This window comes from Sapajus apella, unplaced genomic scaffold (assembly GCF_009761245.1).
Source record: "Sapajus apella isolate SASKATOON/1434 unplaced genomic scaffold, GSC_monkey_1.0 scaffold97, whole genome shotgun sequence".
NCBI classification, from domain to species: Eukaryota; Metazoa; Chordata; class Mammalia; order Primates; family Cebidae; genus Sapajus; species Sapajus apella.
The window spans coordinates 7,322,262-7,345,747 of record NW_022437037.1 but is presented as its reverse complement, the minus strand read 5'-3'; the positions used below and the strand labels follow the sequence as shown (position 1 = coordinate 7,345,747).

General features: G+C 43.6%; 2 protein-coding genes across 2 annotated transcripts in view; one reads left to right on the top strand and one right to left on the bottom strand.

Annotated features, from left to right (window-relative positions):
• Positions 1-799: 799 nt before the first annotated feature.
• Positions 800-22,044, bottom strand: GTF3C4 (general transcription factor IIIC subunit 4). Its single transcript, XM_032257690.1, has 5 exons — positions 21,404-22,044; positions 12,983-14,809; positions 8,420-8,550; positions 4,348-4,436; positions 800-2,831 (listed from the first exon to the last, which is right to left on the bottom strand). Exons 1-5 carry the CDS (start codon positions 21,770-21,772, stop codon positions 2,767-2,769), a joined length of 2,481 nt encoding a protein of 826 aa, XP_032113581.1. The 5' UTR covers positions 21,773-22,044; the 3' UTR covers positions 800-2,766.
• The window catches only part of DDX31 (DEAD-box helicase 31), a 76,741-nt gene continuing 75,233 nt past the window's right edge, over positions 21,979-23,486 (top strand). The window contains 3 exon segments of the mRNA XM_032257689.1: positions 21,979-22,246; positions 22,249-22,376; positions 22,379-22,543. Of these exon segments, the coding sequence (XP_032113580.1) occupies positions 22,096-22,246; positions 22,249-22,376; positions 22,379-22,543 (444 nt within the window). The 5' untranslated portion in view covers positions 21,979-22,095.

Genomic DNA, 23,486 nt, shown 5'->3' with positions numbered 1-23,486 from the left:
TCAGACGACTCCCAAAATGCAACAATGTTGTAGCTTAAAGGGTCTAATTGTATAGAATCCTTGTTCCTGTACTTTAAATGCAGTGCAGCAATAGCACTTTCACTTTCTGTAGTTCCCTAAAGTTACTTCTGGGAAACTTTAACTAAGTTACAACTTTCAAGTTGATTTCACAGCTGAAATCAACTTGAAATCTACCACATAGATCAGGCAACTTTTATAGAGGATATAAATTTTAACAAAAGGAGGCAATTAGAAAACCTCTGGTGCCATTCTCATTTCCCCAAGGTTGCCCTGAGCAACACACTACCATCAGGTATGCTGACCCTCAGAGAAATTCAGAAGCACTATTTATTTGTAAGGGTGCCATTAACTCAAAATCTTGTTTCCCTGGCTCTGTAGCTTCACTTCCACTGGTGAGGGACAGACACACGGGCAGGGAAAGGCCTTCCAACTGGGTGTGTGGAAACTTGGCAGAGGCAGGTGTGGCTAGATTTTAGGGTCTTAACAATGCCACTGGGTCAAGTCCTTGCAGTGAGAGTTCACATTCTAGAATAACTGTTGCCATGCTTACTCCCATAGAAACATACAAAAACAATTTGGGAGATACCTCTGTAGTTACTCCCACTAGTTAAATTTTCTCAAAAACACACAACTGCTTTAAATAAAAACTTAACCTAAGTTTTAAATGACAGCAGCCCAAAATTCCCCAGTAAGAACAATTCCCTACTGATTCTAATTGGGGCGGGAGTGAAACTATGCCATAATGATTAAAACTGCAATAATTTTTTGACATGATCTTAATTTTTACTCTTATTTATTGTAAAGAGAAAAAAACAGCTGCAGACACAAATGACTTCATACAATGTTCTGAATTTTTACTCATGATTTCAATGCTGCTTGGTTTCTTTCCTGAAAATCAATAGTGAATAAACACTCTTCTTGAAATTACCAAAAGGAGAAAAATAAGCAGAAGATAATAGCAAATACATGATTCAACATAGGAGACAAAACAGCAATTTGAATAGAAACAGAAGACATTTTAGAGCAGACTGTTTGGAAGTGCCTCCAAGGGCCCTTGTCTCCACTACTTGTCAATGGGCGGGTTGGAGGGGAGGTTGCCGTTGCAGTGTCATCCACGTGTCAGCGTTTCTTTTTTTTTGAGGCAGAATCTCCAGCCTTGCCCAGGCTGTAGTGCAGTGGTACCATCTCGGCTGAGTGCAGTTTCTGCCTCCTGGGTTCAAGTGATTCTCCTGCCTCAGCTCCTGAGTAGCTGGGATTACAAGCATGCACCAACATGCCAGGCTAACTTGTATTTTTAGTATTTTGGCACATTGCCCAACCTGGTCTTGAACTCCCAGCCTCAAGTGACCTGTCCGCCTCAGCCTCCCAAAGTGCTGGGATTACAGGTGCCTGGCCTCAATGTTATTTCTAAAGTGTGGACAAAATGTCTTTCATTAAGGATACAAAATAAAAGCAGGGAATTATATTAAAGACAAAAAAGATTGCAAGAAATAAGAATCTCATATTTTACATGTCCTATCCAACTTTCCAGAAAAATGTACCATTTCAAGGTGTGTACACTGCAGTCCTGTTGATTAGCACCAACCCCCGCCGGACGTCTCAGAATCCAACACCACTAATTCCAGAATCTTTTAGGTTTTGATTGCGTGATCAATCAAATTGATGTCTGGGACATCTTAACAGACCACTGGGGGTGGGGGTGGGGTGGGGGGGGCAGAACCTGGATTCTAAATATCAAGGAACTGTGCAGAGGAAAGAAATTCCTAGGCTCTGTTCAGCTGAACTGTACAGCTTACAGCACCAGAGCTCAAGGGTCTCACTTCTGAGCTGTCCCTCTCTAGAAGTCTCTAGATAGACCCCTGGATACCAAATGAAACATCCAGAAATGTCAACATTAAAAATACTAAAAGTTGTAATTATTACTAAAAGAGGAAGGTATGTTTTTTCCTCTGTGTACAAACAGCTCATCTAGGCTACCACAGTTAAGTCTGAAGCAGGGCTGTGATGTGGGTGAACTCCAGTATTTGACATCTTTATACAGGTTAAGGAGTTGGGTCAGGAAACCTGATGACACAGGAGAGAATGAAAAAGTCACAATTATTAATTATAATAGTCACCAGATCATTTGACACAGTAAACTTTAGTCTTGGCTTCAACTAAGAATATAGAGTTTTAAAAAAATGTTTTTCATATGCATGAAAAACAAGAATGGAGGGATGCATATCGGCAGCTATTTTCCGAGAACAAAACACCTGCCCATGCATTGCTTTATATACTTTTAATCTCTGTTGGTACATCAGATGCCATGGACCAAGCAATTTAAGTTCTGGAGCCAGAAGGCAGTTCCAGACCAAAGCAAAGATTAAAACCTAACTCAACCCAGCAAGGTCCTTATCCAAACTCTCTAGAAGAGACCATTCTGTTCCTAGAAATGACGGGACGTTGTGTTCAAGTTGTGTCCGTCAAGATATTTAAAAATAAATGTTCCTCATTGGTCACAAAGCCGGTGCTAATGCTCATCTCAAAACGACTCCAACTCTCTGAGTTCAGCCATTTCAAAGGACATCCTTGAGTCCCTGGAGATGAGAGTGCCCTTCAGAAATGAGCTTCAGGGGCTCTTCACAGTCACCAAGGGCTTCTCTCCACTCATGAGGGTCAGGCTTCCTCCGGCACATCCTTCTCTTCAGGCTGAAGTTTCCTACGGCAGAGTTCATTATGTCCTTCCATCTTTCCGTCACTGATTATTTAGAAGACAGGAGAGTCACAGAAAGGGCAGGGGCTTTGCAGTAATCTCTTAATCCAGTCGGGATCTGCAAAAGGAAGACAAGTGGTATCTACCATGAGCTTTGGAAAAGGCAGTCAGAAGGGAGGACACTGGGCTGTAGTGGTGAGAGATGGGTATTCTGGTCCTGACTGCAATGAACCAGCTGCGCATCCCTGGACAAAGCACTTCACTGCTTTGGGCTTGGGTTTTCAACATTCCAAATGAAGGTGGACTAAACTTGTGATTCTCAAAGTTAAGTGTGATGAAACAGGAAAGTAAGGATAATGTGTTCATAAAGCCGAATTTATTCAATTTAAAGAAAGGACTATATTCTGAGAATGTGTTCTTCATACACTGTTAATGTTAAAATATTCTCATAAAGTAACAGTAATCGGAATTAAAAAAAAAATGCTCCTCCTCCTCTTTCACCTGTGAAAAGCTCTGCTCCAATGCTCTTCTTAGATTCAGTAGCTTCTCATTCTTCCTAAAAGCTATACATGGCTAGACTCAAAGTTGATGGGCGTGATTTTTAAAGTTTCAATCTTCTCCAGATTTCCTGCCTAGGCAGCATATCAATTACCAATTGCAGTTAACAATTTAAAAGTTCCCAAGAATGTATTTCAAAATAATCCATCAAGAGAAGGGAGGTGGGTGAGGGAACTACACATGAAACAGAAAAGGTCATGGGTGGATAATTTTTGAAGTTAAGTGACGGGCACACGGGGATTTATTACATTCTTCTCTTTCCTTTTGTGTATGATTGTAGTTTCCCCAATAGAAAGCTACAACACAACACAAGGTATCAACATGCAAACTTCTGGGAATTAGAGAGCTCCTGCTGGTTTAGAACAAAACTCAAGAATAAGGATGTAGTTTTATACAGAATGCTCTGTTGCAGCTGAAACCAGAATATTCCCCCAAAAGTACGTACACAATTGTGCATTCTGTATCTAGCTGTCTCACTTGGTCAGAGTGTGATATTAACGTCAGGACAAAATCTGACATTCGCATCATTATTAAATCACTAATTCCTTGCCCACCTTACAGTCTTATTTCCAGGTAGTTATCTCAGAAACAGATGACATCAGAGCTATCAGGAAAGAGAATATAGATCAACTAGGCAAAAACCCATCATGGCTACTAGAATGGCTCCAAGTGAATATCCCGTTACTGGTTCAACAGTGTTGTCTGCGTATACAGTATCATTTACAGAGTTTACATTCAAATATAATCTATCTATGTCATCTACTAAAATAAGCTCTGACATTTTTTGGAATGAATAATTTGCTTGCAGTGACAGAACAGCAACTGCAGACTCACTTAACTCACACACTAAATGAATATCCACTTCAATATGACATTCCAATGGCCATGTTTTAGTTAGCTGTGGCTTCACAGTAACACCGTAAAGAGCAACAGGAGCCTGCTCCCCATCCCCCATCCCCGACAGCACAACACCAAGAAGTGCAAAGTGTGACTTGAACTGTTATTCTGGGGTGCTGGCCCTCTGCCAGCATGCTCCATCCAGCCACCCACCCTCCCAAGTAAGCGAAAGCATTCACCTTCTGGAGCTGGATGCCGGGCAATGCTGTCATGGAGCAAACACCTTCTATATATCAAACTCTGGCAGGACTGGTAGGTTAAGAAGCACCTGAAAGAAAACAGACTGTATTGGCATGGGAGAGGGTTTGCTCTACTACCACAGAGAAGTATCATAAAACCAGACATTAACCAAGTAGAAGCATAATACTTATACATTCACAGTAACAATGTATCCCCCTGTGCACCAAAGCTGGCCAAACCTATACCCCTTGCTTCGCAAGCAGACACAAAGATTCTTTTTTTTTTTTTTTTTGAGACGGAGTTTCACTCTTGTTACCCAGGCTGGAGTGCAATGGCGCGATCTCGGTTCACCGCAACCTCCGCCTCCTGGGTTCAGGCAATCCTCCTGCCTCAGCCTCCTGAGTAGCTGGGATTACAGGCACGCGCCACCATGCCCAGCTAATGTTTTGTATTTTTAGTAGAGACGGGGTTTCACCATGTTGACCAGGATGGTCTCGATCTCTTGACCTCGTGACCCACCCGCCTCGGCCTCCCAGACACAAAGATTCTAATCCAGGTAGATTGCAGCCGTTTTTCCTATTTGAGCATCAGAAAAGAATTTAGTCTGTTCATACCTGACTGCACTTTGAATTCCTGATATGTTTTTAAAAAACGGATCATGTATTATATTGAAAATTATTCTTTTTAGGTTTTTTGTTATTGCTGTTGTTTTGAGACAGGGGCTTGCTATGTTGACCAGCCTAGCCGTGAACTCCTGGGCTCAAGTGATCCTCCTGCCTAAGTCTCCCAAGCAGCTGGGATTACAGGCATGTGCCACTGTGCCCAGCTTTCTGTTAATTAAGACTGGGTATAACTACTGTCTTTAAGACTCTGACAGTACATTGAGGAACACCCTGAAGAATATCAAAGGCAAAATTAATGGTGCAGAAAAACCCGACAGGTCACTAACAAATGTTCACAGGTTCGGTTTCATCCAAGGATTACTCTTTGAGCATCAACAAGCACCAGGCAAATAAGGATAGATGGGATGCGATGAGATGGGAAAGAGTACATCGGGGTTGCAGGGAAGGTTTCCCAAAAGGTAACCTTTCAGGTAAGCAACTAAGGAGTAGAAAATACAAAGGAGGGGAAGGGACTCCAAGCAGGTTTACCTTGAGTAAAGACTTGGGTATCTAGGAAAAAAGATTACATCTGAGCAACAGCAAGCACTGGTTCTCAACTAGAGAGAAACCATACTGAGGTATTTCGGCACTAACTTTGATCAGTAAAAAAGAAAACAATTTTCCTGAAAGAACCTATGTGGAGGACATTAATGTTAGCGCTTACACATGTGGCTTCTAGAGCCAGAATGTCAGATTCTGAGCTATGCCACAAACCACCACTGTAACTTGGGCAAATTATTTGACTTCCCCAGGCCCCAGTTTCCTCATCTGTAAAAACAAAAGTCATCATGACGCTCCCCATGCATGGTTGTTCGGAAAATACATCCTACCTATCCTTATTTGCCTGGCCTTGGCAGAGGCTCAATGAATCGTCTTTGGATGGAATTGAACCTGTGAACATTTGTTAGTGTCCTGTCTTTTTTGGCACCATTAATTTTTCTGCACCAAAGGTCATGGGTTGATAATTTTTGAAGTGACGGGCACACAGGGATTTGTTATATTCTTCTCTTTCCTTTCGTGTATGATTGTAGTTTCCCTAATAAAAAGCTACAACACAAGGTATCAACATACAAACTTCTGAGAATTAGAGAGCTCCTGCCGGTTTAGAGCAAAATTCAAGAACAAGGATGTAGTGCACCAAAGCTGGCCAAACCTATACCCCATGTTTGCATATTCATCAGGGTTTTCCCCAAAGTACTGTCAGAGTCTTAAAGACAGTGGTTATACCCAATGTTAACTAACAGCCAGGTGCAATGGCACACACCAGTGATCCCAGTAAGTTATTTTCACAACTATCATCATACGGTAACTTAATACATGTGGACCGCTTAGACTGTGCCTCGTATATTAATACTGCTCAATATTTTTATTACTAACCTAAAATATACCACAAGCTTGTTTTCTATTCTTCTCTCTTAAAAAGTCTGAACAGTCAAATTAGAAAAAGTGTAGAAGTCAGGAGGCGTGGTGTTACATGCCGGTAGTCCTAGCTACTCAGGAGGCTGAGGCAGGAGGATCACTGGAGCCCAGGAGTCCACCATGGGCAACATAGTGACACCTCATTTCCCCGTCTCAAGAAAAGTATGGGAATTCAATACAAATTGGAAAAAAATCCAAATTATCAATAAGGGAGTAAATTATGAAACATCCATACAATGGAAACCTCTAGTCATTAAGAGTGGTATCTTTGTACTGATGTAAAAGAAAGTCCATACATTTTTGATAAGAGAGCTGGTGAGGTATTAATATGGTATGTGTAGCACAATCTTGTTAAAAACGTGGCTGGGCATGGTGGCTCATGCCTGTAGTTCCAGCACTTTGGGAGGCCAAGGCAGGTGGATTACTTGAGCCCAGGAGTTCAAGACCAGCCTGGGCAACATGAAAAAACCCCATCCCTACGAAAACCCCACCTAAAAAAAAAAAAAAAAAATTAGCCAGGTGTGGTGGTGCATGCCTGTAGTCCCAGCTACCAGGGAGGCTGAGGTGGGAGAATCGCTTGAACCTGGGGGGCGAAGGTTGCAGTGAGCCAAGACTGCGCCACTGCACTCCAGCCTAGGTGACACAGCAAGACCCAGTCTCAAAAAAAATAAAAACAATTTAAATTTAGTGCCTACCATGTACTAGGCACTGTTCTAGAAATAGCTGTGAACACAACACAAAAGTTCCTCTCCTCATAGAGCTTTCTATTCTAGAGGAAGGACAAGGAAAAAAATATTATATTAAATAGTGATAATTGTTGAGGAGGAAAATAAAGGAAGAAGGATGCAAAATACTGGGAGGGAAGGTATGTCAGTGGGGTGCCACAATTTCAGGTATGGTGGCCAGGAAGGCCTAGCTGATAAAGGGCCATTGGAGGAAGCCATGTGGACATCTGCTGGAAGAGCATCCTAGGTAGAGGAATTGGCCAGTGCAGATGTCCTGAGATGAGCGGGTGCCTCATGTACCTCAGGAATGAAGCCAGTCTGCCTGCAGTGAAGCGAACAAGATGGAGAAATACAGCAGATGAGGTCAGCAGGAAGACAAAGGGAAGAAGGGGCCCCAGGCTGTGCAGAGTATTGTGGGTCACTAAGAGGGTTGTAGTTTTACTCATGAGAAACAGGTAGCCAGTGACAAAATGTTGACACGATCGCTATCACGACTATAATGAGAAGAGACTGGAGGGGCAAGGATGGAAGTGGGAAGACCAGATGGAAAGTAACCTCAGGTATCATAACCAGGGCAAGAGATGATGGTGTTTTGACAGGGATGGAGAGGCAGAGGTAGTAACGAAAGGTTGGATTCCAATTTCAAATGCCTATTAAACATCCAAATAGAGGCACTGAGGAGGCAGTGAGATGTATAAGCCTAGACTTTGGGGGAGAGATCCAGGTAAAAGCTCTATGTTTAAATCACCAGTGTGCAGATGATAAGCAACCGCCCAGGGAAAGTGCTAAGAGAGTAACAACAGGCGGAAAGACGGACAGCTGAGGTAGCCATCACCAAAGACAACTGAGAATGAAGAGTCCGGGGCAGGAAGAAAACCAGGGAGCACTGTGTCCAGGAAGGCAGGTGATGAAGGTGCTGCAAGGAGGGAGCAATTGTGTCAAACGCAGCCCACGGTCCAGTAACACGAGGACACATCAAGGTTACATCTCGGAGTGAGACTAGGGAGAGGAAGCAGACATCTTGCATTATGAAATTGAACAAACAAAATAAGAAAACTCCTATATAGTCAACAGTAAAAAACTGTCTTTAAGGGCCAACTTGCTTCAGTGATACTGATGAAAAAAGTCCACATCACGCTTTATAATAGCAGCTTTTCTCTAAAATATTGGCAAGGGCAACAGATAACTGGCATAAATGCTTTACAGTAGTTTGAGCTACACAAGACTGAAAAATGAGCAGAAGTAGGACGTTTAAAATGGCTTACCGGAGCCAAATGTGGCCATTGGAACAGACTGCCTGTTTGCGATCTGTGAATGGCAAGATCTCTTTACACAAACTACAGTGCTCAGGGAAAGTTTGTTTGTTCATCTTCTTTGAGATATGTCCAATCAGCACCTAGTAAGACAAAGTAGTCAGCAAAGTTTAGGGGTAAGTGCAGGATTTCCTGAAGAAAAAGCCTACAAACACAAAGGGAAAAATTAAAAAAAAAAAAAACGAAAAAAAAAAGAAAAAAAAAGAGCAGAATTTTACAAAAGACAGGAGATTTGTATTTCCATACAGGCTGATTATACTGTGAAAATAACGGAACTAGAGTTTCAACCTGTGTCAACTAGCTGAATAAAATAAATTCATCCTGGGACTCTGTGAAAACATGTAAACCGTAACCACTAAGGAGAAAACTGTTCTGAAAACCAAAATCTTACTTGCCTTGTTTTAGTTGCTTCTGAAACAAGGACTTCAGAGTTCTGTTAGAAGACAAAGTATTTAGCTATTATTTATAATGTTTTGACTTTAAGAAGAAAAAGCGTATCTCTACAGGCAAAACATTATGTGGAATACTACTCTCTTTGTAGAGCTGTACAAATGTCTATTTTAAAAGAAAGGCTTACAAAGTAAAAAGATCATCAGGATTAAAAAATAATTTTTCCTTCTGATGGCCCAAAGACCCATGGCCAACATAGTCCAGTAGCCTTCAATCTGAGATCTGCCAACCCCACTGCAGAGGCACGGCTAGACCCACTGTAGGAGCAAGAAGCTGGGAGTGAGAGGTGACAGCACAGGCTCCAGGCCTTGTCCTTGCTTGAGTTATGTTTTTCTCTGCTTTGTTAAGATTACACCCTTGGCCGGAAGTGGTGGCTTATGCCTATTATCCTAGTACTTTGGGAGGCTGAGGTGGGTGGGTCACCTGAGGTCAGGAGTTTGAGACCAGTCTGGTCAACACGGAAAAACCCTGACTCTACTAAAAATACAAAAATTAGCCGGGCATGGTGGTGCACACCTGTAATCCCAACTACTCGGGAGGCTGAGGCAGGAGAATCACATGAACCTGGGAGACGGAGGTTGCAGTGAGCCAAAATCGTGCCACTGCACTCCAGCCTGTGTGATGGGAGTAAGACTTAAAAAAAAAAAAAGAGATTATATCCTTGGCTGGGCACAGTGGCTCATGCCTGTAATCCCTGCACCTTGAGAGGCCAAGGCAGGTAGATCACTTGAGGTCAGAAGTTCGAGAGCAAGTGCCCAACATGTAAAACCCTGTCTCTACTAAAAATACAAAAATTAACCAGGTGTGGTGACACACACCTGTAACCCCAGCTACTTGGCAGGCTGAGGCAGGAGGATCTGCCTGAGCACAGGAGTGGAGGTTGTAGTGAGCCGAGATTGTGCCACTGCACCTCAGCCTGGGTGACAGAGTGAGGCGCCATCTCAAGAAAAAAAAAAGATTATGCTGCTTAAAAATAAAAGCCTGAAAAACACTTGAATCTAATTCTTTTTTGAGATGGGGGACAGAGTCTCGCTGTGTCACCCAGGCTGGAGTGTAGTAGCATGATCTCAGCTCACTGCAACCTCTGACTCCCAGGTTCAAAAGATTCTCATGCCTCAACCTCCCAAGTAGCTGGGATTACAGGCCTGCTACACCATGCCTGGCTAATTTTTATATTTTTAGTAGAGGTGGGGTTTTGCCATGTTAGCCAGGCTGGTCTCAAACTCCTGACCTCAGGTGATCCGCCCATGGCAGCCTCTCAAAGTGCTGGGATTACAGGTGTTAGCCACCACACCTAGCCACCCCCCCCCAACTTTTTTTTAAACTTCACTGGATATGTAATTTGGAGGCCAGGATACACAACCCTCAAGAATTGTCTTCTCTTACTAGTGATAGTATCCGTCCAATTTTGAATCAATTTCTGCTTAACCTCTTATGGATGAATCCAAAAGATTTTGGATTAACTAAAATTAATTATTAAGTTTCAAAGGGTGTCTTACTAGCTCAGAAGCTGGTGAGCCAGCTATCTTACCTCTTCTGTATATACTCTACTAATTTACATCCCATTAATTTTTGGCCTTTTTGCTTTTTCCGTCCTCAGAATTCTAACATATGGTAGGACTGCCACACTCACCTTGCTTTTCTAGACAGGCCAAACATCCTGATAATGATACAGTGACAAAAACTACTCAGAATTCCTCCCATATAAACACACCTCAATTTTTTTTTTAGACAGGTCTCAGTATTGCCCCGGCTAGAGTGCAGTGGTGTGAACATGGTTCCCCACTCAGCCTCCCAAGTAACCAGGACTACAGGCCTGTGCCACCACACCAGGATATACATATAGACATTTTTTTTTTAAATTTTTTGTAGTGACAGGGTCTCACTATGTTGCTCAGGCTGGCCTCAAACTCCTGGCTCAAGTGATCCTCACACCCTGGCCTCCCAAAGTGCTGGGGTTACAGGTGTGACCACTGCGCCTGGCCCAGATGTACATAAATTTTACATAAGGAAGGACTGCTATTTGTTCTCAGTAGCCTTGATCTTGGCAAGCTCAAATGTGTTATTCTAACTCACACATTCTCAATGGCAGTGACAGTCCTTCCAAGGCAGGAAATATTAGTTCTTGGAGGCAAAAAGTTCTTTTTTATACTCTTTTTCTGTATGAAGAACACAGATATAACATAAACAGATATATATATATATATATATATATATATATATATGTGGTATTAAAACTTCATGGGCAGAGGCAATTCGGAAAAAGCATCTAAAAATGCTCCGGGGGGAGTGATCATGAAAAAAGATTAAAAAGGGATGGTTTAACCATACCAGCATACTAAGCTGATAATCGCCAAAATAATTTGTAACTACTAAGAAATCAATATCCTACGTTTAAAAAGTCTTGATTTTATACATATAGTTGGATTTTTAAGACATGAAATGCATGGTCTTCAATAAAACTCAGTTGCTATAGATGGGAAGGGGTGCAATCTTCTGGTTTTTAAACTGGCTCTGTTGAAACCACATCACCATGCTAAATGGAGCTTCCCAGGCTCACGCAGTATCTGGACAATTATTCTAAATCATTACAAACCCAACCTCTAATATTTTCTAAAATGTTTTTGCTAATTTTTCACTGACTCATAATAAACCTAACTAGGTCCCATAGCACTGTGATAACCAGAATACTCTTCGAGACAATTTGGAACACAATGAAACAACGTTTAAAACTTTTTTTTTTTTTTTGAGACAGAGTTTTGCTCTTGTCACCCAGGCTGGAATGCAATGCGCAATTTCGGGTCACTGCAACCTTCGCCTCCCGAGTTCAAACGATTCTCCTGCCTCAGCCTCCTGAGTAGCTGGGATTACAGGTGCCCACCACCACACCTGACTAATTTTTGCATTTTTAGTAGAGACAGGGTTTCACTATGTTGGCCAGGCTGGTCTCAAACTCCTCACCTCAGGTGATCCACCCACCTCAACCTCCCAAAGTGCTGGGATTACAAGCGTGAGCTAATGTGCCTGGCCCCAAAAGTTAACTTTTAAAGAAGAAAATGCAGTTACATCAACAGTGCATCTTAATACTCAAGATCACTGCAAACATTCTATGAGCAATCATTTCAAAAGTGAACGTGTGTACACAAACATACATATTCTTTCCGACAAGAAAATGCAAAAAGGATTGCGAATGGCTTGACATTAAAAACAAAGATACTGCCTTTGATTAATATTTTAAATAAGACTTTAGTCAATAAGTATCAATCTTTGAAGTAAAAGGGAGCACAGATATTTGTGGTTTTGAATATTTCAGAATACAGTATATTTCTTGGAACACAAATTCTTCAGGATTTTAGCAGCTGTTAGTGCAAGAAAGATGCTCTGATCGGGAAGTCTGAGTAACGCTGACCTACACAAAGGTATCAGTTTCTTTTCTGTAGGAATTCTCAGAACCCTTAGAAGGATAATTGCACTGGGAACCCTAGTGTTCCGTTAAGCAATTTAAAGTCTTTAGAATACATTTTGGATTAACACTGTTTAAGACTGTTCTGCTACCAAAATAAAGATTGTGTCCGGTTTTTGTAAAAATGAGACATGAGTAATAATACATTTACTTTATATGCCTTTCTTGACTAAATGTGAAGATATCCTTAAGTCCTATCAAATGGAAAACACATCATTACACCCCTTCCCTATAAAACTTTTGTAAAAGAGGAAGGGCAGGAGCATGGGCACTATATTTCTACTGCCATGATCGCCCATCACTTACTACTCAAGCTAAATGCAGCCACTTTGAGCTAATCCAATCTGGAAAGCTCATCCTGCAAATTTGGCATATCTGTCAAGCCCAGTGTGAAGAATCAAAATATTCTTTGTATGCTATGAATGCATCCTCTGCATTAATCCACATTTCCTATTTATGCCCTTGCACCTCATCATGTAAATCAATTACCTAAAAAAGTTTCAAAGCAAAAGTTGAGCTTCAGGAACTCAATTTAGGTCCTGTCTTTCTCATGAAGAAAGCAGACTTTCCTCAATTCCAGAGTTTTGTTAATAAACACCTACCCGTGCTGTTCTGTCATCATACTCTTCATCAGACATTAAAAAGTTACAGAGTCCTCGGGTGGGGATGCTAGTGTTTTCCGTGATCCAGGTGTGCAGATACACCTCTCCTAAGACTCGCTTCATGTGTTCCCTGGTCAAGTGCATCTCCACGGCTTCAATTTTCCCTTGGATTTCCAGGAGTTTCTCTTCCATTGGCTCACGGCCTCCGGCATCTCCAGTCTGGGCGAGAGAGTCATCCGCGGGCTCCTCTCCATCTCCTTCCTTACTCCTCTCCTGCAGGCCTTGCTTCACCACCTGTTTGGAAGAAGTGCCTTCTTCCTGCTGTTCATCCTCAGGATTGCCCATTCCAGGTGAATCTACTAGTAAGATTTTTGAGTCCTCCTGGGTGGGTTTCCATAAGGCTTCTGAAGGGGTTTTCTGCATTGACTGATATAAAATCCTCAGGAGGAAAAGCTTAAAACGCCAAAAGTAGGTGACTCCACTGCTTTCAATCTTTTTTTCCAAAGCTTCTTGTAAAAATTGAGGGATATGTTTATCTTTTAAAATCTTCCAGCGTACGAGGTCTATTAAATCTACCTGCTTAAAAAGGTTTTGAACAGAAGATTCCAGGAGCTGAGCAGCTGCCTCTTCAAAGGTTTTGAGAGTAACAAACTGGACCTGGTAGTTTTTGTTAACAGGGTGGAGGCCGTTGACCATGCCCTCGGTGGTAATGATGGCCAGGTACGCACCACAGGGGCTCACTGCTATCCCATGAGTCCTCACTGAGCCAAACACATCTGAGAGTTTAATCAACTGGTGTTCAAACTTTAACGCAACATCTGTGAAAATGGGAATCAGCTGCCTCACTTTTCCGTCACTCGAGCAAGTATAGACCGTTCCATTCTGTTTGTCTGCAGTCATGGAGACAATAGGCAGTGAGTGGAGGCCTGTCACGTGGGAATTGTGAACATTCAGCCCTGCTTTGGAGATCAGAAGAAGACACCAAAATACGTAGGAGCCTCTTGCAGCTACTACTAGGCTGCAACTACACTTCTGGTAAGGGTGATAAAGTGGCACACATTTGATGCTGTGCACAGGCAACTGGTCCATTTCTTTCCACAAGATAACAGGCTGCCTTAAAGTGAAATAGCCTTTGACTGCTTTGAGATTGACAGGAAGAATTTTTACAGGTCCGAAAGCACTCCCCACAATAAGGCCACTCATTTTTCGATTATTGTGCTCATATTCCCACCAAAACAATACACTGGGAGAGGTGATTCCTGACTCAATCGTGTTGCATGAAGAGATGGATTCTTTTCCGACAAATGGCAGCTGAAACTGCCACACGGCGATGTTACCGTTTTCAAAGAGGACGGCCAGGAGCACACTGCCGACGTCCCGGCATTCGTTGTTATGCTTGACCTGCTGAGTGGTACAGATGCCTGACCACTCCATTCTGACTGGGGTCTGCATGCTGTGTCTCCTCTGAAACTCAGCAAAATCCCCGAGATTTCCTTCTGGGGCCTCACTTTTAGAGAGCCTGTAACTGGTCTCATAAAGACGTTCTCCGTAGATCTCAGTCAGGTCAACCAGCTGGACCCACTGCAGTCTGTTGAGATTCGCCTGGATGGTCAGGCGATTGTCCATGGTCAGTGCTGCCAAGAGGCACCTGCCATTAGCATCACAACCCATGGGAGACCAGCTGGTGTACTTGAAGCCTCTCATTGGTGGTAAAGCCTTCCCCTCAGGGTTGAACACCCTATCCAACATGAAAGTCTGACTGACCGTGGGGTCCTTGGAGGCGGCGAATTTCTCCTTGCACTCAGCAACTTCTGTTTTTGAGCCAACCTGAAAATAAGAGATATTAAAAACTATCAGATGAGTACTTACTCAAGGAGACGATATTTTTTAAAATAAAGTCAAAATAAATATCATTATTCATAGCCTGACTCCCATATTCTTCTTAGAATTAATATATGCAAGAGAAATATACTTGATTCTTAAGATTCAACAGAGCATGTAGATGAGCTAGTCACAAAACAAAAAAGGTGTTACAAATTTATGAAAATATTTATATCTTTGATACAATGTAATATTTAGATTTTTACAGTATCTTTGCAATACAAATGACAGCTTTAGGTCCTTTATCTGAAATTTCATTCACAAATAATGGTGAGAGCCAACTCCAGCTGCTTTGTTTACTGTTTCTATAGAATAATGTTCACTCTAATCAGACTATTCTAGTTGCCATTCCCATCTCAGCTTTCCCCGGCTCCCTTGCCTGGTTCTTCCTCCTATGTAAATCCCATCTCTCCTACCAGATCGAATTCTCTCTTTAAAGCCTTTTGAGGTCATTCAAGCTTTCATTCATCTCTTCCTCCTCCAAGTTTGTAACATGTATCAGACAGTGCCTAGCTGTATGACAGTGAGTTCTTTTTTTTTCAAGATGGAGCCTGGCTTTGTCATCCAGGCTGGGGTGCAGTGGCATGATCTCGGCTCACCGCAACACCTACCTCCAGCGTTCAAGTGATTCTCCTGCCTCAGCTTCCCAAGTAGCTGGAATTACAAGCATGCACCACCACACCCAGCTAATTACCTCAAGTGATCCACCTGCCTTGGCCTCCCAAAGTGTTGGGATTACAGGTGTGAGCCACCGTGCCCAGCTGTGAGCTCTTTAAAAAGATTTTAAAGGGACACTGAAGACGGAGGAAGAGATAAATGACCAAGAGAAAGTGGTTCAGCATCACAAAAAGGAAGGCTAAAGCCAAAAAAAAAAAAAAAAAAAAAACAGCAAGAGACTAGCCAAAAGATGTTTTGTTACGTCAGAAGCAGGAAGAAGAAAGGACTTGATCCACTGTCTTTAGAGAAATGAACAACAGAAAAATAATCCTACAATTCTTCTTTAATGTCAATCTCCTTTTTCAAAGAAGCTGATCTTTAAACTGGAAAGAGTAGAACGCGAATAAAAGGAAATTCCAGGCCTAAGACATACACAGATATAATAAAAGTCACTTTAACTGAGTTTAAGTTTTCAAGCCTAGAGGAATTACCCTCTATGACACAAAAGCATTTGGAAGATGTTAAATCAGAACCACTGACTACATCCTAGATGAAGTATGGACAACTGGGGCTATGTTAGAAAATCAGAGGGCAACAAATAATTTAAAACTATCCCTCAAGGCTGGGTGCGGCGGCTCACACCTGTAATCCCAGCTGTTTGGCAGGTAGAGGTGGGTGGATGACTGGAGACCAGGAGTTTGAGACCAGCCTGGGCAACATAGTGAGGTCCCATCTCTACTAAAAATACAAAAATCAGTCAGGCATGGTGGCAGGCACCTGTAACTCCAGCTACTCGGGAGGCTGAGGCAGGAGAATTGCTTGAACCCGGGAGGCAGAGGTTGCAGTGAGCTGAGATTAGGCCACTGCACTCCAGTCTGGGTGATGAAGTCAGACTCTATCCATAAATAAATAAATAAACCACCCAAATAGTAAATAAATAACAAAAACTAGAGACCATTAAGCCTAACAGAAATAAAATTCCTCATTGTATTAACAAATGAATAGTCTGTGCAGACAGGAGTGATGATTAGAAACTAGCAAAGGATAACTGGAATAATCTATTCTTATTCTGTCTTCTAAAATTGCTAGATGACATAATAAGCAAATAAAATGAAATGTTAACAGAAAATTCTCCACAACATAAATTAGAGAACTTTTCCTACGGTGTATTTCACAGTACACTACTCCCTTAAACTGTCCCTTGAAAAATAGTTCTACGGCCAAACAAGCTTTGGAAATACCATATATTACACGTCCTTCTCCCTTGAAAAGTGACACGAGGACACTAAACGCTTTGGCCAGGGAACTACTATAGAGACCTACTGAGCCACAGGAAGCCAAACTTTTTTTCCTTTTTAAACAACAGAGCCTTTGGTGGGGGCAGTTATTACCCTTTAATGACGTTTTAGGCAGTGTATCTTGATTGTAGGAAGGCATTTTAAGGTAGTCTCTTGGATACACTACGAAACTTGCTGGAGAATCAGACTGAAAACTCCAATTAAACGAGGTGTAGGTGGCTGGCTTGGAAATGAAGTAATGCTAATCAGAGCCCAGTGCTTTCTAAAAGTAGATAAAATTTGTAAGATAACATAATGAAGCACAGCATAATAACTGAAAATCTGTGCTATGATGCCAGACTCCCTGGGTTCAAATGTTGGCTCTACTACATACCAGCTCTGTGACTGTGAGCAAATTGCTTAAACCTTCTGACCTTAATTTCCTCATTTATAAATGAGATTAATATACATCCCATAAAGTTAGGAAGGTTAAGTAAGTCAATATATTAAAGCATAAGTGCTGAATAAAGTTAGCTATGATAATTATTAATAAACTCTGAGGATGAAGTTAAAAAAATTTTTTTGAGAGTGTCTCTGTCACTCAGGCTGGAGTGCAGTTGGTGTGACTACAGCTCACTGCGGCCTCCACCTCCTGGGGTCAAGCGACCCTTTCATCACCTCAACCTCCTGAGTAGTTGGGACCACAGGTCCACACCACCAAGTCTGTCTAATTTTTAAGTTTTTTGTAGTGATGGGGTCTCCCTCTGTTGCCCATGCTGGTCTTTAACTCCTGGGCTCAAGTGATCCTCCTGCCTTGGCCTTCCAAAGTGCTGGGACTACAGGTGTGAGCCACAACACTCAGTCTTAATAAGATTTTTAATGCTAATAAAAGTATGCAAAAACGCAAGATAGACATAAAGTTGTCTATCAAATGGAGAATAGATATAATAAAACCGTTCATCAAATCCTTTAGTACTGTGACCTAAGCAATACTCCTTAGAATAGGTTAAATTTGCTACCAATAAAAGCTACTGTAGAAGTAAACTCACAGGATTGGTAACCCAAAGCAGCGGCACAGGATGAAATAAAGGAAGCTCGATCAACCCATGGTCCTACTCATTGCAGGAAGAATTCCTGACAGGATGGACAGCAGCACAGATCTTGACAGGTAGGAAAAAGCCTTAGGGTTTTGTGCAGCAATTTCTGACATATTAGTTTCAATTAGACTACTGCACCTCCTTCCAACTCTCCCTATCACAAAACTGTTAGCAAATCAAATATTCAGATGCCCAAGGAGTATACTTACAGTCCAGCTCCCAGGGGCCTGCCCACAGCCAATCATTTAATTGTAAACCATCCAGTTTCCAGTTGACCACTAATACTATTAGGTTGGTGCAAAAGTAATTGCAGTTTTCACCATTACTTTTTAATACTAACCGCTAGGCACTTTGTATGCACCTGACAAAAATTCACTTGAATCTTTTAGTAAGCCTCTTTTATTTTTGAGCCGAAGTTTCACTCTTGTTGCCCAGGCTGGAATGCAATGGCACGATCTCGGCTCACCGCAATCTCCGCCTCCCAGAGAATCAAGCAATTCTCCTGCCTTCACCTCCTGAGTAGCTGGGGTTACAGGCATGTACCACCACCCCCAGCTAATTTTGTACATTTAATAGAGACGGGGTTTCTCCATGTTGGCCAGGTTGGTCTCGAACTCCGGAACTTGGGTGATCCACCTGCCTCGGTCTCCCAAAGTGCTGGGATTACAGGTGTGAGCCACCGCGCCAGGCCCTAGACAGTAAGATTCTTGAGGACAGGTAATAGAATCCAAAGACAGGCAACAGTTATTACTGTAACAGATAAAGTTAATACTTTCTAAGGCTCCTAACAATTGATGCACAATACAATTCGGTACATAAATATTATCAGAATTTGGAATCATACACAAATGATGGTTGTATGGTTCATCATCACAAACTACTAAATTAACAGTCCAATGGGAAAAACAATTTTGATATTCTGAAATCACTATTTCATTGCTTTTCAGTTTACACTGTTCACCTTTACAATCATACAATCTTATAAAACTGCTGTTAATGTCTGAACTATTATATAGCTGCAGATTTTCCTGCAAATTCATAATCTAAATAACAGAATCATAGAGCAAAGGCTTCAAAGGTGTTTAGTACCTAGCTTTCTAGCAATGCTGCATTAAAACTGATCTGCACCGCAGACTGTCCACCATTTAGGTCAGCAGGAATGCATGCTGCACAGCACCGAAAAGATTGAAATCCACAGACTGTCAATGGATAGAGTCATCAAAGTGCTGATACAGATTTCTTTACGTTCCTACCATCATACCAGAGTTTTATTCCACAGAGGACTCTTGTAGAACTGCAGGAACAACTCAGCATTCATTCACTTGGCAATCAAAGTCTAATAAGACGGCTAAATGACTGATGGTTTATGTGATGTACACATAAAAAAAAAAAAAAACACCATAGTACAGAAGGGGAAAATGTCACTAATTAATTTCCTGGAAGTCATTTGTCAACTATAAGAGGGCTATATAAGGATTTCCTGTTACTAGATGTTGTGGTAAATGTCAAGTGAGGAAAAATGACAGTCAAAATTTTATCAGAATACTAGGGATATCTTCCTGTCCACAACCACAACATTAATTCAGACTCCTACTCCTTCATGCCTGTATACTGCATAATATTTTCACCTTGAGCATTTACAGTGTGCCAAGAACTGTGCCCAGTGATTGTGTATATTTAATCTTCTAAAAAGCCTAAACAAGGTTTCATTATCTCCCTTTTATAAATAGGGCTATCTTGTGCCAAAGCCCAATCTCTTAACTTCTATTTTACACTGATCCAGTCAATCATCTTCGTGCCTCTTTTCAGCCAGATTCATGTTCCTGAACTGTAACAGGTCACTATATGCTAATGAAAACCGTAACAGCATCTTAAGGGCTTCCTAGATTGAAGTCAACTCCCTCATACCGGCCTTCCAAGTTCATAAACCGGCCTCATGTTACTTTCTGACTCTCTAGAAGAGCTACTTGAGTTCATGTACTGATCTGTTATTACACAAACAATACAGTAGTAAATTATGTTCATGACTTTACGTATGCACATGGGATGAATGCCCTTTCCTCCCTTCCTCTTACAAGCCAAACACAACCTCTTTAGGACTGCTCCAGATTCACCACCAGATGACCTGCCCCATAAAAGTTCCTCCCCTCACCATTCCCTCCTTTCTTTACATTCTCTCTGCTAAAGTATTCGATCTCTACCATGCTGACACACATACTTTCCGAGTTGATGTGCGTATGAACATCCTTGGAAACAGTTAAGTTCCTTTTCAGCAGAAGATATACCTTTTGCATCACCTTTCTTCTGCCTACCTCCTTGTATGTTTCTCAATTTCATAGAGTTGCATCTATCTGATATGTTTACACTTGAACAAATGTGGTCTTATCTCCTTCAAAAAGATCTTAGACGAAGTTTAGTCAAACAAGCTAACACTCTGACAACATCAACCTGTTTTAAACTTGAATTAAGTATGCTAAAAAGTGATAAGGGTTATCTGCACCCTACCTATAGCTAATGACTCATATTTTAAATGGCTGTCCTGAATAAGAGTTACAAACACATAAACGTGTTCTCTGTATATGGACACAAATCTTTTCAGTGCTTATCACTACCCGACAGTACCTTATCATTTGTTTTTGACGTGCCAACGAATGTAAACTTCATGAGGGCAGCGGCTCTGTTTTGTACACTGCTTTATTTCCAGAACATGGGGCAGCACCAAGCAAAGTAGTAGTCAAATATCTAATGACTGCATGTACACGTTGACAGATTACATATAAGCGTACACCTCTATCAACGATATATGGAGAAGTTTTTACACCTCTAAGCAACTAAACGAACGCTAAAAGGAACTATAAGGAACGCTATGGCTTACTACTTGACCTTGCGCTTGAAGTTTAAGAAACGCAGTTGTTTCGAGTCTTTATTTTCATTCCACATCGCAAAGATGTTTAGCTAGGAAAGAAAGACTAGAGTACAAACCCCGAGATCCAGTATTTACCCGTTTGCCCAAGGTGAGAGACGAGGACCATTCATAATAAAGTCACGGAAACAGTTAAGACAATGAATAGGACCAGTTTTTCTTCTCGGAAGCAAAAGAGGCGCGAGAGGAGGGCACACACAGTAAACAAAGCCAGGCAAGAACCTCAGAAAGTCGGCCCCAGACAATAGGAGCGACGACCGAGGCAGGTCCCGCGTTGGGTCTACGGGAGGTGGAGCCTCAGAAAGCACCACGGAGTAACCCACTCCGTGTGCGGGCGGAGGAGGCTGGCGGGACCCAACTCCGGGAAGCCCCCTGGGTGTGTACCTGTGTTTGGGGCGGCGGGTGACCTGGGGAAACGGTGCAGGCAGCTGCAGAGCTTTCCTTTTTTCTTCTTTAAAGCTGTGGCAACCCTAGCTTAATCCCCAGCGCTGGATGCGAAAATGGAAATCCCCGGACCGAATGCGGAACGGGATTCCCCTGGGACAGATGACGCGGCGGCGACAGGGGCTGGCGGGGGAGGACTTACTTTGAGGAGACAGCTATTGAGAGGGGCAGGCACCGAGGTGCGGTGGATAACCAGGTCCTGGCCCGGGTTGTGCACGTCGCAGATGAGCTCCAGCACCGCGATGCTGCGGGCCGTGGACACTGACACGCGGTGGTCCTCGGACCAAGCCAGCGGTTCCAGACCGCTCACCGCATACTGCAGCTTCACGGCCGGCTCCCGCCGAGTCACCATGAGGCGGAATGCAGCGCTGGGCCCCGGGGCCGCGTCCGCTGCCGGCTCCTTCCCGCCCGCCTCGCCGCCCGCCTCGCCGCCCCCCTCTCCCTCCTCCTCTTCGGGCGGCGCAGGCCCATCATCCGCGGGCCCCACTAGGGTCTGCTCCGCCGTGTCCATCTTCCCTCAGGTGCAGAGATCGGACGCCCAGGCGCTCCAAGCCCGCGTAGCCGTCACGCGGCCACCTCCCGCACCAGCGCCACCACCCCCACCCCCAGCGCCCTCCGCGGCCGTTTTCTACCCTCAGGCCCGGAGCGCCGCCGAGCCAAGAAGGACCCCACCGTTGCCAGGCAACGCGGCCCTGCCAGGTGTCCGAGGAGCTGCCTGTCCAGAAAACGGCCGCGAGCCGGGAGCCCCGAGCATCCCCTCTCCCTTGCCCAGGGATTGAGCTCGAGCCTCAATCCACACAACGAGTTAGGCTTTGGTTCCTGAGTGCCAAGGAAATGCATGCGGCGGCAAAGGGGGAATTCTTCGGTGAGATGGCGCCGGGCCTCGTTTCTCAGAGACATTCAGAGAACTTCCCTAGCGTGAACTCTTGGCCGAATGTAATTTTGCCGGGCCGCGAGGTACGCAGAGCGGGGTTACCACCGGCGGGGACCGGGGCCCCCGGCTCGCCGCTATCCGCCCGGTGCCGCCGTCTCTGTCTCCCCTCGGGGTGGGTCGGTACAATTGGAGCCGTTCCGGACCCGGAAGAGGCTGCAGCGCAGGACTCGGCGGGGCAGCCGCGCGGGGTCCTCGCGCGTCCCACGTGGGGTCCTGGCCCCAGCCGTCTGCACGCCGGGCTGGCCGCTGCACCAAGCGTACCCCACGCAGGCCATGGCAGCCGCCGACGGTTCGCTCTTGGACAGCCCCAGGACGCTCTCCAGACGCCTCCCAGCGCAGGCGAGTCGGGTGAGTTTTGACCCGGCTTCAGCTCCGTCCCCACCCGAGGCCCGGCTCTCGGCGCGCCGGGAGCTGCAGCTGTGATTCGGGGTCGGCTTTCGAGTCCTTTACGGAGTTAAGTGGGAGAAAGACTCTCGGCAGCTTCGGAAGGCGTTGCGCCGAAACACGTGTCTCTGACAGGAACATCACCCGCTGGGATGCGCCTGGAATGAGGGAGTGGAGCGGTGTGGAGGGGCGGGGAGCTGGGTCCTGCGCCTAGAAAAGTATAGGAAGGAATTGGAGACTGTTTCCCGTGGAAGGTAGGACTTGACGCTCTGGCGCGAGTCCCAGGCTGAGGCTTAACTTCTGTAAGTCAGTTTCCTCGAATGAGTGCGGACTGACCCCTGATTTTTTTTTTTTTTAAATCTTGCCCAAATTCCCAAGGGGTATGGAGAGTCATGCCCTACAAACCATAATTTCTCATCAGATTGGTTTCATTTAACTCTATATATCGTGACTTATTTTGCAACGTGACTCTGGCCTAACGTTATATGACAAAGAGGAAAGTCAAAATATTTTACCCCAAAACATGTTTCTTTGCCGTATTTTGAAATGGCCCAGGAAAGCTGTTCTTTGTGGGGGAAAACTTTACATCTGTAAAGAATCTCTATTAACATAGCGAGATCTTTTTCTTCCAGGCCCTCCTAATCCTAAAGAGATTAAGAGTCTACCACCTTTCAAAGATCTGAAAAGGAAACATTTATCCTCTGTTGTCTCTAAGGGCAGCCACTGAGGACTTCAAAAGAACCTTGGTCCCCACTATCTTTTATCTTAACCTGAGCATTTTCTTTCTATCCATGCTAGGCCTTTAGGCAAACTCAACCTTAAGTGGCAACTAGAAAATGTTTAAATTTACCCACAGCCTGGAACCTCCCCTCCCCGCACACTTTGGGTTGTCCCACCTTGCTGGACC

Bases quoted from the DNA above. Each gene is read 5' to 3' on its own strand.
- GTF3C4 (XM_032257690.1), bottom strand. From the start codon at position 21,772: ATGGACACGGCGGAGCAGACCCTAGTGGGGCCCGCGGATGATGGGCCT. The intron at 8,551-12,982 runs GTAGGTGTTTAT...TTGTCTTACTAG, and splicing joins ATGATGACAGAACAGCACGG to GTGCTGATTGGACATATCTC. The intron at 2,832-4,347 runs GTGAATGCTTTC...TTCCTTTTGCAG, and splicing joins CCGGCATCCAGCTCCAGAAG to ATCCCGACTGGATTAAGAGA.